The sequence below is a fragment of the Carcharodon carcharias genome, chromosome 17, assembly GCF_017639515.1.
Source record: "Carcharodon carcharias isolate sCarCar2 chromosome 17, sCarCar2.pri, whole genome shotgun sequence".
NCBI classification, from domain to species: domain Eukaryota; kingdom Metazoa; phylum Chordata; class Chondrichthyes; order Lamniformes; family Lamnidae; genus Carcharodon; species Carcharodon carcharias.
Genome location: NC_054483.1, coordinates 121,602,748 through 121,618,468, shown reverse-complemented (window position 1 = coordinate 121,618,468; position 15,721 = coordinate 121,602,748). Strand labels below are relative to the sequence as shown.

The 15,721-nt window shown below is 39.6% G+C and overlaps 1 protein-coding gene across 1 annotated transcript in view; it reads right to left on the bottom strand.

The window, feature by feature from the left end:
• Window positions 1-881: 881 nt before the first annotated feature.
• cacul1 (CDK2 associated cullin domain 1) overlaps window positions 882-15,721 on the bottom strand; it is a 103,851-nt gene continuing 89,011 nt past the window's right edge. The window contains exons 8-9 of the mRNA XM_041209922.1: window positions 9,778-9,821; window positions 882-8,148 (exon numbers count right to left, since the gene is read on the bottom strand). Coding sequence (XP_041065856.1) covers window positions 8,102-8,148; window positions 9,778-9,821 — 91 coding nt within the window. The 3' untranslated portion in view covers window positions 882-8,101. The remainder of the gene's footprint in view (window positions 8,149-9,777; window positions 9,822-15,721) is intronic.

Below are 15,721 nucleotides of genomic sequence, written 5' to 3'. Positions count from 1 at the left end.
TATTGTTGTTGTGAACCAGCAACCAGGATTCGACTGGCCACGTTGTAGTTAGGCACTTCAGTCACTTATGAAGTGGGAATATATTGAATTCCTCCTATTACTTATTTATATAATGCTGAATTGTAGCAAGTATTTGTTTTAATTTAAATGTACAATACTCCATGTGAGAAGAATTCAGTCAGGTAAGTAATATTTAGTTAAATGCAATGATAAATATGTCATCATTGAAGTTAAGAGTGTGCAGTTCAGCAGATCAATTAACATGGAATAAATGAAGAATCAAGAAAGTCCAGTTGTTGGCTGTTACACAGAAAACAATAGCCTGATGATGGGGAGGTGGTGATATACTGGTAATGTCACTGGACTAGTAATCCAGAGGCCTGGGCTAATGCTCTGGGGACACAGGTTCAAATTCCATCATGGCAGCTGGTGGAATTTAAATTCAATTAATAAATCTGGAATGTAAAGTTAGTCTCACTAAAGGTGACCATGTAACTATCATCAATTGTCGTAAAAACCCATCTGGTTCACTAATGTCCTTCAGGGAAGGAAATCCTCCATTCTTACCTGGTCAGGCCCACAGCAATGTGGTTGACTCTTAACTGCCCTCTGAACTTAGGGATGAACAACAAATACTGGCCTTACCAGTGATGCCTACATCCCATGAAAGAAAAAAAAACAGCATATGATGGAACCTAAATTAGAATGCAAGAGTGTGAATTATCACAGAATTAGCAGATTGAGTCAGAAGAAGTTTCTACCAAACCAGGGCCCAGTTAGGTGTAGGAGTTTGAATACCAAAAAAGCTACTTAACATAACGGAAGAAATAAAAACCACAATCATACCACAAGCCATAGTTTTAGACAAACAAAAACAAAAATAAAACCTAAACCTTTATTGTCTCACAAAATAATTATCTGAGATATTCTGAAATAGAAATAAATGCCATAATTTATATACATCTTCATGGTTACAAAAACAATTCTGGCAAATTTGCAGCAAACTGGATAATTTTATTGAAAGAGCGGTACACATCCAAGGTACTGCAGATCACAATTCAGACATCCAATACCAAATTAATAACCATTTCTCCTTTAATAAAATAAGTGACTTTACCATATAGTATGACTTTGTTTTAGTGCAAACATGAATTTAATTAATTTAATCTTATGCAACATATCACCTTGCTTTCAATTGATTTTCCGTATTTAAAGTGAACCTTTGTTGGTTTCTATAGGCTGAATTTTGAAACCAATTAAAGCCAAACATTCTTATTTACTTGCATCAATTCTTTTCACCAAGCATATTTTAAAAACACATTAACATTACCACAGCAGCATCTTTATTTGAGGCACACTAAGCAATCCTACTACAGTACTCAAACTAGATTTTCACAAAAACTATTTGATGTTGTTCTATAGGCTTGAGTACTTTGGGGAAAAAATGTGCTGCAGAGGTCTAACTTTTTGTTTTGAACGACAGTCCAGTTACGCCATGACAAATAAATATCACCTCATTGCAATTTGCAGCATAAGAGATAATGATACTTCCTTATTTCCCATGCTGCATTCTCATAGGAGCTATAATGATCTCTTATAGTCTCATAACCTTGGAAATCTGTGGGAGGAGTGTGCTGGGCTCTTTAAACTGAAACACAAAGATGGTACCAATTTAAATGAATTGCCACATTAAAGGACCTATCCAGGTTAGAAACAGTTTGGATTCAATATTGAAATGCTATAATTTAATCATTTCATCTACACAACAGAACATATTTTCAAATGAACATAGGTAAGCAATTTCAGTGTAAAGTATTCTCTCCATAAATATCGATTAGAAAAGTAAATAGTCATTTGGTAGTACAGAACTTGAGCATTGCTGAATAAAGAGACATGTCAAAGCTTTTCATCTTGCAATCATCAGGATACTTTGCAGGAACACCAATATAAAGGGGAAAACAACAATTTATACTGTATGAGAAGAGAGTGCTGATTGTTTGGCACTCTTCTCATACTGTATAGATTGTTGCTATCTCCTTATATTGGTACTCTTGAGGTGTCCTGATGAATGCAAGATGAAAAGCTTCAACATGTCTCTTTTTTCAGCAATACAAAGATGTAAGCAAATGGAAATTCTGGCTGTGAAGAAATTTCAATTGGCCTCATCAAGTTTCCACACTGCAAGAGACTCACTAAAATGGCTTGTCTGATTTGATTCTCTCTACCCAGATGTTTTAGGAGGGTTAGTGTTTCTGTACCACAGTGTCCACCATTCCCCCTCCTACCCTCTTTCTGTCTCCAATCCTGAAGTTCATCCCTGACTCGGGTAAAGAGCTAGTGGCTGTCAGGTACTTATCAAGTAATCATTCTTCATGTGAGAGTATAGAGAGAGAGTGAGTATCAGCTGGATATTTGAATCTAAAGTGTATCAGATCAAGTCCTGCTCTGCCTTCATCCAATGCCACATTAAGACTAGTACACAATAATGAGTGGGAATCCTTACTAATTTTTTTTCCCCAAAGTCCTAGTATTTTAGTTCTCCAACTACTCCCAAATGTAGAACAGTTAATTAATTGAGCACAGACTAAAAATTGAGGCCAGTGCATGCAGATCCATACCAATTAATATATATTTCCATAGTGAGCCATTGGAGAAGCATCTTGTGGAGAACTAGGATTAACATCCTTGCAATGGTTGCAAAGCTCTGTAACAATTAGGAATAGGAAGAAGTCTAATCCTAGCTCTCCACAGCAGCAACTTGCTGGAGGGCATGCCATCCAAGTGGCTTTCTTCCCAATGAGAAACCAGTTGAGGTCTGGAGACTGCTTTCTGACCTGCACTATTTAAGCCACTTTTACAATTACAGGAGTGCAGCCTACTGTATATGTGCAGAACTCCAGAATAAAAAATGATCAGATGCTCCAGGAACCTACTGTGTCATACATCAATCAAATACCATTGGGTTAAAGCTAACCACTTAAGATAAGGTGAACATGGGCAAGCACTCGCACAGCTTGGCATTCTGGATCGCCCAACATAATACTATAGCCCAGCTGTCTACAGTCACGGTCTTCTGATAGGGAGTGTAGAAGCATGGATGTATCACACAGAAGTCTTCCCCAGAAATCTGAACTAAAGTCCAATCATTATAAAATCCAATTCATATAAAGCATTTTGGGGAACAGGTATGTCATGTTTTCTAACAGAGTTTATGGAAGTGTACATTACACTGAAAATACTTCCCTCTTTAGATTGAAGCATCTCTCTAAGTCCAGGAAACACTTATTTAAAAGGAGCTAAATGCCTGAAATGTGACCAAGCTGGGATAGAAGTAGATTAGATTTTAGGAGGTGTTTCTTTTCTAACAGGACCATAGATATTTAGAATACGTTGTTGGCTTGTGCAGTAAGTGCCGAAACACTGTAAACATTCATGCTGTACCTTGTAGACACTGTTATATTATGAAATTTGTTTTAATTGCCTTTGGGGGTTGGAATTCTTTCCCCCCCCCGGATTGGATTAGGGATTAAAAAGAAACATTTTGCCTCTCCTGGGAGAAAACTTGGCTGCTAATGGGTAGTGGGCATTGAGGCTCATGTTGTTTAGTTGTAACACAATTGATAGGCCAAACACGATGCACCAGCTTTTCATTTCCTGCCTGTCTTTATTTGTATTTAAATTGTTTTACAATTTTCATATTGTGAATCTTGAAATTTATATTGTTCAAAATAGAGCCAATAGACAGTTCCAAAAATGTCATGGCTTAAATCTCTGCCGGTTCCTTGCTCTATATGCTGTACCTGAAACAACCTTTGGCAGAACAACTCTCATCAACAATGAACAAACACACTTTTGAGAAAAAAAAGTAAACCTTAGAATATAAATTTGGAATTTTAAATATTAATTTAAAAGTGCACTGTTAATTCAAGCTTCAACTGATATGTAGATTTAAGGATATTTTACCTACCCATGCGTCTCATTTTCTGTCTGTTTGTAACCTCCCTCCTCTCTGCTGCACCCATGCCCCCACTGCCATTTTATCTTCAATGCAAGGGTTGAGCGTTGTATCTTTTTGCAGCTGAGGGACTGGGGTAGGTGACTTGGTCATAAGCAAGTGCCAGTGTCATTCAGTGGCAATCACTGGGAGACATACATGGAAGCCTAGTACCAATTCCCTGCCACCATCACCAAACTTTTGTCTAGAGCTTTCTATTGTGCCTGGCTGGAAGAACTGAATCTTTGTTCTCCTTTCCAGATGCTAGGTCACCATTGCTCCAATAAGCAATAATACCAATCAAATGGCTTTTGAACATGAAATCTCTTCATAGGCAAAGGTCTTCTTACTTTGACATCTTTAAGATGAAAGTTGTTATTATTATACTTTTAAGATAATAGTATTTAGAAATGCAATTGTGTTTTTTTTTAAATGTGACTTTTTTTGGCAAACTTTGCCACTGTGTTCTTTATCTCCTCAGAGGTTATAGCCTTTCCATGCCAGTTACTGGCAGATGTCAAATAAATGAAAAACACCTGCAGAGGTGAAATGATGGCAAAATTGTGCCAGTAATTAAATATAGAGGAGTCTTTAGCATATTCAATGCCTTTTGTTTGCAGCCTGGAGTCTTCCCTGAGGGGGTTATTGTGAAATATTTGCCGAGGCTGCACTGGTTACAACTAAAGAAACTAACACTTTTTATTTCAGACCTTGTGTTAAAGTATATGTATGCGGCCAACCTGAAAGCTATGCCCAGCTGCTGCAAATCACTTTGCTTCTTCGCTGCTGTTATCGTGCTTTAATGCATAGAAACTGTGTATTAAATAGTCAAATTCTCATCTCTTAATTATACATTCTTAAAAAATAACTTTGCTTTGCACAAACTATGACTTTTAACAGCTTTTCTATCATATCTGAAACAATTAGCAGAAAATTTCATAATTGTAATTAATTTAGTCTAATTGATTTCTGCTTAATGTAGCAGACTTATAAATGCATTCTTTACACACCAATTAATAATTTCAGTACAAATAATGTACTGTGCAAATCTTTCCCTTACTCCACCCAAATTTCATAAATATTAAAAACTGGCATTAGCATTACAAAATCAAGATTAATATCTACAATTGAACATCATCTCAGTAAGACAGAAAGCCACTTTGTGTTCTCGTTATTTTCCATTTTTACATGAAGCACTACGATTCACATCTGGAATGTATAGTTGCAGATCAAAATACTTTCCTTTAAAAAGTTTACCCAAAAATAGCATAGAGAAGACACTTTGGGGAAAAGTTTATTTTCAGTTTACATGGCGGTATTAGCATAAATGATCATAACCACTGGGGGCAAATTCAGGTAAATATTTTAAAATTGGTGGTGTGCAAGATGCGAAATGTTGCTAGATTGATATTTAAAATGCTTACACTGTTCAACACTTTGCTAGGGAAAAATATAAAACTATTAAACAAATGCCATTAAGCCTACCAAGTCTTTCGGCCTATGTTTTTCAATGTATAAATTAATTACCAGTTCTGTCACAGGACTGATAGCACAGGACCCTCTCTACAGCAGGTGTGGGAATCCAAAACTTATGGATATAAAAATAAGATAGTCCCTAATAAATCCAATAAAGAATTCAGGAGGTAACCCAGAGGTTAGAGTGTGGAATGTGCTACCACTTGGCGCAGTTGGGGCGAATAGAATAGATGCATTTAAGGGGAAGTTGGTTGGGTGCATGAGATATAAAGGTTTAGAAGGTGACATTAGATGAAGTAAGGCAGCAGGATGTTCATGTGAAGTATTAACACTGGCACTGACCATTTGTGCCAAAAGACTATTCCTTATGTCGTAAATTCTACGGACACACCAAAGTGGCCTTGAAGGACCAGTTCGGAGTCCAGTGCTGCTCTCCCTAAAATCACCACTTTGCTTAAAAAAAAACTTGAAAACTGAGAGTACAATTCAGGACCTCAGTTCAGTTAGCACACTGTGCATTACAGTGAAGGGAACTTCTTTAACCAATTTCCTTCATCGCAGTGTAGCATGGGAGCTGCGTACCAATAGTACAGGTGATGGTTGAGGGAGGGTGGGGGAGCATTCAAATTAAAATATTTCTATAAACAGCTCAGGGAAATAAGTAAAAACAGCAGAAAGCATCGTTGGTTACTTAAGGGGAATCTGGAACTGGAGTAACGTTCTTTCCCCGATGTTAGGGTCACAAGGACATTTCAACAAACTCAAAGAGTTATACCTTCATTTTTGTCACAGACTCCCTATTTTTATGATGTTCAATATGAGGGTTGAGTGCTGGGAAATAGAACACTGCTGATTCGTCGACAATGTTAAAGGTGCCTTCTAGATTATAAAAATGGCCTTGAGCAGAAGCCTGAAAGCATTATTAGACTGGTTGTTGAGCAGGCATATTTCAGCACTTTTCAACACGAGAAATTACAGCCTGCAACACTTGTATGTTAAATTAATTTAGCTAGGGTTCTACATTCTACCAGTACCACCCGTTATCATTGATTTTCATGGTTGCATAAGAAAATGCCTTACCATTAAAATTTCACTCATGGGTAACAGTCTATTTCACTCTTAAGTCTGAGGTTCAGTAGATAATAATCTGCAAACAGTTGCAGTTAAGGGCTGCAAAGGTAAGCTATTAGTACAATTTACACAAGTGAGCAAAAGAGGGTATCGTATCCAAAATCCAATTTTGGGTTTATTGCACATTTGAACTAACTGCTATAGCCGGATGGGTAAGAGTTGTTCAATTTTAACCCAACAATTACAATTATTTGTTCTCTCATACATTGTCCTAAGGTTTTTAGTCATACTGAACTAACTTAGAAAGTTACCCATGAAGTAAGAGTAATATCACGCAATTGTTGGATGTGAAATTATCAGGATAGCTTTCACCTTGTGCTTTTGTCCTCTGCTTCCATATCTTGAAAATTACTGCCCTTCACAGTGAAGCAGCAGGTGACATTGAAAGCAATTGCAGCAAATGCAGTAATGCATTAACTGCACAAGGTTTAATGTAGCAGATCAACTATATGAGGAAAAAATATTTTACATTCTGACTGCCGCTCACTTAACCAGATTCAAGGCGATAGGCAACGGGAATAATGTAATAAATGGCACAGTCTTCAAGCAGTCAAAATACCTACAATAGCAAAATATATCACAACATAAAAACTGATAAAACGCTCTAGAATTGGTATGATCAAGGCTAATTTTTTTAGCACAGTGTTATTTAAACATTGAGTTATACCGTATTCAATAGGAAATACTTTCAATGAAAATAATGCAGTTGGGGGTTTTATGTATATTGACTGGGTGTTAAGTCTAATTATGTTACTTTTTTGCACACCGTTTTGGTTAATCCTTTACCGATAGTGAATTCTCAATATTTTTTAAACAACTATCCCCAGGTCACCATACATCTACATTTGGATGTTCATGGATTTCTCACTATTGTGAAATTTCTTACTTAAATGAGTTGCAAATGGATTAGGTTTAGTTGAGATTCTGACAGAAGTGTGGTCAAACAGTTTAAAAACACATGAGGATGAGGACTAGTGTGGAAGCTACAGTAAATACCAAAGAGTTATAATCTCTGCTTGTCCAGAGCAAAGCCTTAGGAATTAATCAGAGACAAAAAAAGAAACATACCCCGACTAACGCAGTAAAGTAGGGAGCACTTTTATAGTGTGTTTGAATGATAAAAGTCATGAAAATGGCAAGCATGCTAGAAGATTGCTGGAAACTGTGCTTCTTGCAAAATAAAAGTTAAATTCCATTCAGAAACCATCGCCAGGATGCTGAAGCTCTCTCAATATGAACCTTTACACTATACAACCGGTCCAGGCACGATGCCATATTATGAGCCATTGGAAAGAGTACTTCCAAGTCTATTAGCAGCATGATCATCAGAATCAAAACTTAAAAGATGACAAGTCCTTCTTTTTAAGGGGGGAGGGCAAGAGTAAAACAGGCCTGAGCTTCAGCAGATGCCGCTCCATTGCATAACTCCCTATACGGTTTATGCACCTTTCAGTTCAGTCCCTCTTCCAAGGCAACAGAAAACAAGTCTTCACTTTTTCACTATCTGAATCCTCTTGTATTAGCACATGATGATGATGCTGACCCATCTAATGCACAAAAATGAGGGAGAATAAGAATAATTGGATTAAAATTATCATTAAAAAGGTCAAGGAATGGTAACCATTTGCAATATTTAAATAAACTACACAATTTTTTTCTAGAGGAAACTAAAGTAAGCCACCAATAAAGTTATAGTCAGGAGTTTCTGCTTTGGGTGCAATTAGCGATCCAGGTACAAACTGTCCCAAATTATTCTGGTTTCCAGAAGGGTTGTTTTTTTTAAATTCAAGTTTCCACGCATTTCCTTGTCAAATACAAAGGGCCAAATTTTTGCCTGCAAATGGCAGGTAGTCAATTAAAGGACCTATTAAGGCCACTCCGCACACGCCAACTGGAGTTTTCCAGTCATTATTCGGCCCCATCGCTGAGGCCGGGGGTTTAAGGAGGCCTTGCGGTAGCAGACCGGGATGAAGGCATTGCTCCATCCAGCTAGGAAACTCATCCCCAGCACTCCCACTTCAATAGCTCTGGCCCTTCCATGATGACCGCTGGCTACTGTGGCCTCTTTAATATTAAAAATTTGTAAAAGCTAACCAGGGGGCACCTCCATCTTCAGGATCCCCTCTTTTTTCTACCTACATCTACAGTTCCCACGCCTGATGGCAGGGCGACTGATCTATGAGTCCTGGGAGGCCCCTTAGTGGCCCTCAGCCTCGAGAGTCTGTCCGCTTTCCTTAATTGGATGGGGGCCCCTGGAGGTGGCCTTTAATTGGCCACTTTTTCAAAAATCCTCCTCTGGTTCCTGGCTCCATCATGTCGTTCTTTCATGATCCACATTTCCACCCGACAGCAGCATCGGGGCCTGCAAATGAAAATCCAGCCCAAGATCTTCCCTGAACCAGTGCAATCGGGCAGCGTGTTACCATTTATTTTAAGAAAAATTAGGCTTTAAGAAATATTATTTGATGTATTTCAGAGTGGTAGCTTGCTGCAGTTTTACTATTATTGTTGAAAATCGGTTTATCACTAAATATAAAACATTCTTAATCACCTGCGAGTAATCTGATATTAAAAAGTGAAAATAACTAACAAACTATATAGAACCATATATTAGTTTCCTTGCTGTACAGTAGTCAGATTCTTGGTAAATTAACAAATTTTAAAAGCTTTTAAAAACATGTCTATTAAGAGTTCTTGCACATAAGAAAAAGCTTAATTTTAAGAGTCCCTTGAAGGTCAGCAAAGAGGCGCAATTAACGGAAACTCCTGATGCCAATTAGGTCATGACTAATTTTGTGAGTGGAGTTATCTTCTAGCACGATGTCCAAGAGATTGTAGAAACTCCATTTGTGGTGAACATAACTTGCCCTTGAAACTCTTCAAGTTTTTTGCTTTAGTTTGGCTGGATTGCGAGAAACAAACGCAACCTAGTGGAAACTCCAGGACACTATAGCCAGAATTTTCCAGCCCCTCACCACGGCAGGATCTTCCAGTCCCTTCCCACCAATGTGAATGGAGATTTCAATGGCTCGCCAGACCCACTGCGGGGGTTGGGGGAGGGGGGGGAGGGGTTGGAAAATTCTGCTATGTGCGACGTCTTACATTCAATCAGCATACTTTGCAAAGTTACAAGAACAAACTTGGAAAAAATATATTACAAGGTTAAAGTCACTTACTAAACATTATCTCCTCTCCAGCTCTTTTCCGTGACTGATCCCCTCTAATCAAATGAAAAGGTGGAAAATAAAAGTCAAAATCTCTACACATTCGAGACCAGAACAGTTCAAGCTGTTCTGTCAGTAGAAATAAAAAAACGATACTAGAGTAACAAAAAAATTGCACCTTCATATGCTAATACAGTTGCAGCTAGTGGAAAAATAGCTTTTTTTTGTGGAAAAGACAATGACATTAGTTATGAACCAGGTTTTTTTCCCCCCAGGTCACTTGTTCACAAGTTGTCTGGCGTGTGGAGCATGTTTGTGGTATTTAGTTATTAACCTTACCCGTCATTTTAGAAACTGCTCAAGTGAGGAAGTGGTTTGAGACATCTCAAATGTTTTGTTTTAGTGGGTTGGAACCATACGTCACAACTACTAAAGTAGACCGTATACAATGCAATATATTTTGAGCAGGAAGAATTATGATAACAGGTGCTGGTTTATGATAGGTCAAATAATATTTGTGTTACATGGGATTCCAGTAGATTTAACTAGTCTTTGGGAATTTCATTCCACAATTCTATGCCTTTATAATTAAAGCCATTGGTTTATGCTAAATTTGATCAAATAAGTTAAATGCTGCTGTTGTTACGTGTGATTCTGGAATTTTTATATGCATTCCCAGGAACCTATTACACAATATTATTCATTTTTCTGAAAACTACAAATGTTAACATCTTGAGCTTTTTGAAGTTATTGAACTGAGTCATTTCAACCTCATTCAATTTTTTTGTCTGCCCTCCTCATTTCTGCCTCTCTCCGTCTCTCTCATTTAGCTCTCACTTTTATAACAGCATTTCGCTCACTGCCTCTTCATTTTCACTTTGTTTGCCTGTTCCCCTCTGTTATTCTTCCACTTTTTACTTCTCACTCCTATTTATCCCTGTAGACACAGGCACCAAAAGTTAGTAGTACTCAGACTCGAGCAGGCAAGTTAGAGACAGCAACCCTGGACTCCAGGTAGAGATTTGAAGAGGAGGTAGGTGAGTTACAAGCAGAGACTCTGTGGACACAGGAAGCAGTTTTGCCAGACACACTGCCTGTGACAAAAGTATAATAACCTTCATAGTATTTTTCTGGTTTATTGTAAAGTAGGTTTATGGATTTAATTATAGATGGTTCTGTCTGTGTGATTTAATTGCATTTGGAGTCAAGTAGACTGCAAGCTTGAGGTCATCAAAAGAAGCTAGGTGTAGAAGTGTACTTGAAATGCTAATGAATAAACATAGATGTGTATGTAAGATGTGAAGGGAATCTGCATTTTTTTTTTAGATAAATGAAGGGATTGTTTGGATTTCAAAGGCATGTTAGCCTGTTTACAACTAGCCAGATAAGCAAGGCTAAGGTCTGTGTTTATCTTTCCCAAAGGTTATTGACAATATTGGCAAAATGAAAGTTTTTACATTATGAGGAAGATACTGTTTCAAAGACATATGGAACAACAGAATTTACATATTAATGAGAGAGAAACATATATAAAGGAGAATGAAAGGCTATGTGAGGAGAGGGCAATGTAAGATCTAACAAGTGTATGTGAAACAGCCTTCAAGAAGCCTCCAGCCATTTGTAGACAAGTCTGCTATGTAAAGTAAATGGAAGCCATTTGGAATTCCACTGTCAAGTGGGTCCTGTGTTAATTTGGTTTTGTTTTAAATCTAAATCTATTTTGGACTGCTGCTTTAAAGGGGGTGTGTAACTGGAAGTCAGGTTAATTAGGAATTTTAGGAGTTGTTATAGTAGTAAGTTCAGTCTTATGTTTGTGCTTGAAATCTTTTACTTTGTTAATACATATTTTAATTTAATTTTTAAAATCTCTAAAGATCTTGGTGGACTCATTACTTCTGAATTCAGTGCACACAACTCGTAATAAATACAAATTGCAAAACCGTTGTGACAGCGTGACCAAGTTTCCCTTGTGGATTTGGTCAGCCTGGCACACATCATTTGCCACATTATAACACTGCCATATAGTTGGGGAAGACAGAGGCAGTTCTGGATAGGCAGGGTTCAGGTTCAGTTGATTGTGCAATTTCAATGTTCTTTATTTCCTTGACTTGAAAATGACACTTTTTAGAATCTCAAGTCTGTTTTTGTTTTTTTTTAAAAAGTGAACCGCTTGTTTGAATCTTTGATCTTTTATGTAGATGCATGCCTCCGTACTTGAGTTTTGTCTCACCATAAGACACACAATTAGCTGTTTAATGAACTAAAACATCCTAGGGCTGCTATCAAACAAAATCCTCAATTCCTCTTTAGTAGAGGCTAGCCTTTTCCAGAAAGGTGTCAAGGAGTTCTTGAACAAGCTGGTCGTGATTCTGATCACCAAAAGTCCTGCCGTGGGTAGTAACTTCATTACTCTTTTGACAAATGTTGGCCAGGTCAGGGCTGATATACAGTTGTTTGGTATTTGTGTCTCCCTTAATGAGCTGTGCTTCTCAGCGTATATTCATCATTTCACAAGGGTGAGGTACTCAATGAAATAACCTTGACTTAATGCGAATACGTTTACAGGCAGTGGCAGAGGCAGATTCCAAGTCCCGACTGGAGGGGGAGAAGAGCATTGTTGGAACAGGAGGGTCATGCCAGCCATCATTAAAATCTGCCTGATTTGTTGTCACATCAATTGTTTATATTGGCAATTTTCTTCAAACTGAAAGTAAGACAGCAGGTCAATTGGAATGGCCTGTGGTGGGACATCTCTACTCTTAAACAGGTTAATCCAAGTAATTGAAGCCACATGAGAATTTCAGGTTGCAGTATCAGAAGATCCCAGTATTCTTCCCTTTTTAAAAAATATATTAATTTACATCTGCAGCATAGAACAATACTCCAGAGCATTTCAATTGTATGTTGTATACAAGCAGATATTTGATCCCAAGAATTTATTAAACTAGGTTGGACACAACATTCTAATCCATTTACACTCTTTGTGGTGTCAGTCCCAAGGGGTGCAAGACTGCCTCCTTTAGGCCTCTTGCGCTGCTGGCTGAGCTAGCGCTTTTGGGACATAAATGGACCACTTGGTAGGGTTTATTTAAAATCTAATGGAGCTCATTACAGTAACTGATGTTTGCCAAAGCAAAGTTTACAATTTAAAGCTTAGTGCTGCAGCTACTGAAAGATATCCTCATTAAGCAGCAACATACTGTGAGAAAGAGACGTCACATTGTTTATTCATTCATTTATTTAATTGCTACTAAAGGCTCAAGGGAGTAACAATAGGCAACAGCCAAAGCGGAGAAAAAATGTGAGAGGCAAAGGAATGTAAAGCACTAGTGGTAGTGAAATGATCATCTTGAGATGGAGAGGTCTGAGGGATTTAACCCTCATCTGGTACCTGAGACTACACGTCTCCTCTTGTTCTAGTCATAACAGTCGTTGCATCTTCTTGGTCAGGTCAGTACTGCATCCCATGAACAAATTCTTAAATGTGTCAAAAACAGACACCTCTACAATAAATCTTGCATAAAAGCTGAAATATTTTTATTTTAAGATACAAATGTTTTATTTTTAAAATGGTGAAGGTCCATTTTTCAATTAAAGAACATAATCCTCCCTCATGTAAGACCGAAACCAGTAATTTTGAAATATCATATATTTGTTTTAAGCTAAAACACAAGGAAGTAATCTATTGTTAAGTAGGAGTCATAGGGCAGGATCATCCGGTCCTATTGGCGGTGGGCGTCATGGCAGGAGTGAGCAGACAATATGGCGAGAAGGTTAAAAATCAGTTTCATGCCATTGTGAAACTAGTTTGCTCTGCCCGTCAATGGTGGGCTGTGTTTCCCACCGTCCAACGTCACGAGCTTAATTTTAATGCATTTGCATCTCATTATTGTGCCCTCATGCCCAAATCATCGGCCCACGTCAAATTTACTGGCGTGACTTCAGAACGATGTGCCTTTAAAAAGGTGTGCACCTGGCGATCTGCACAACTGCGTGAACTCTCAGAGGTGAGCACACACAACCTTGCGCAGTGCTCACATCACCTGTATGACATCAAGGAATAAGTGCCGTGCATTCGGGAGGTGGGGCACAAGCATGTTATTTATTCCCAGGTGGCTTTCAGTGTGGTGCCAGGGCAAGGGCTCCAGTGCAGGTGAGGCTAGGGAGTGGGGGGGTTGGGTGGGGGGGAGGGGGGGGCACTGCAGAAAGTACACAAGCACGTGCCAGGGGTGGGGGGAGGTGGTGAGGGAAGCGGCCATCCACTTGGAAAAGCTCGTCAAAAGTGAGCATTCTTCTGCAGCTGAGACTATTCAGCAGAAGCTCCATTGACAGGCTTAGAGTTGGGCATCTGAAGCTTTTCTGCCCACTCAAGCAACGCAAAAGCATGTGTGTGCCACCAAATGCTCCAAAACGTTCTACTCCTCGGGTGCAGACTGCAAATTAAAGTGTGTTCTGGGGGCAGCAGAACAATCGGACGACAAAGCAAGTTGTAGAATCCCCTTGCAAATGGTTCAAACTAACAGTGCAGCCTTGCAGTTTGGATAGGAGAATGCCTATGCCTGAGCTGAGAGCACAGCCTAAAGTCCAGTGGGCAAAGCTGCTGCCAATTGGAGTTGGGCAGAGGTGGGTGAGGCTTTGGACAGCCATGAAGTGCACTATACACTGGCCATCCAAGTGGTGGCCAGCGCTCTCCAGCATGTGTGAAGGGGCCTTCAGACTTAACAAGAGAGGTTCTCAGGACACATGGGCTACCTCACATGTCTCTCTCTCTCTCTCTCTCTCTTTGATCCTGCAGGAGAAGATCAGGGTCATGAAGCCTGGTGCTTTAGCAGTATGCCTTATGGCTCACAGGGAACGAGATGGGACATGTTAATAAATTTCACTGAAACTTTAATAAACTTTTTTAAACCCTACATGAAACCTCATCCTGCTAGTGGGTGAGGTTTCATGTTTTTTCTGAAGCCCGCCGGGGCTCCTGGCCTTAAGGTTGGATGGGCAGGTCCTTTAATTGTTTTAATGATCCTGTCAATGGCCTCAATTGGTCATTTACAGGTCGGCGGACAGACAGCTGATCTCGCTGTGCCCCCGCCTTCCTGAAGATTTAAATGGGGTGGGATGATGTCGGGGGAAGGAATCGTGCACAGACCTGTAGGATTAATTTATGTTGGTCGCAGACCAGCTGATCTTTCAGTGAGCGGAAGACCTAGTTGATTGTTTGATGCCATGGAGATCTAAGCGCCACTAAGAAGAGGAGTGCGGTGGAGGTCCTTGCTCGGCAAAGGGAGGAGCGCCTCCCTCAAGATGAAGAGGCGGCAGGGCCTGCTGTGTCTGCAGCTGAAGATCCACAGAGAACCAATGCTTGCAGGCGCCTCACTAGACCTAGGGTCTTTAGACGGTGTCTGTCACTCCTGCAGATGACTGAGGGCCAGTGTAGCCAAAGACTGTGCATATCTAGGGAACTGGTCGGTTACATATCCCACCTGCTGCTAGATTTGGCACCATGGGAACATGGAGGGCATCCAATGCCAGTGGCCATGAAAGTGGCCGAGGTGCTGAATTTTTACGCCAGTAGTTTCTTCCAGAGCTCCACAGGTGACCTGTGTGGGATCTCACAAGCCTTCATGCACAAGTGAATCCAGGAGGTCACAGACGGCATCTTCAAGGAGGCACAGAACTTTGTGCATTTCAGATGGGATCAGGAAAGCCAAGAAGCAAAAGTGCTGGGATTTATGCAGATCTCTGGTTTTCCACAGATGCAGGGTGCCATTGACTGCAATCACGTGGCGCTTAGATCTCCATGGCATCAAACAATCAACTAGGTCAACTACAAAGATCAGCTGGTCTGCGACCAACATAAATGAATCCTACAGGTCTGCGCATGATTTCTTCCCCCACATCTTTAGGTCTCAGGCCCTGACATCTTACAGGGTCCACAAAGGCTGCAGGGTTGGCTCAT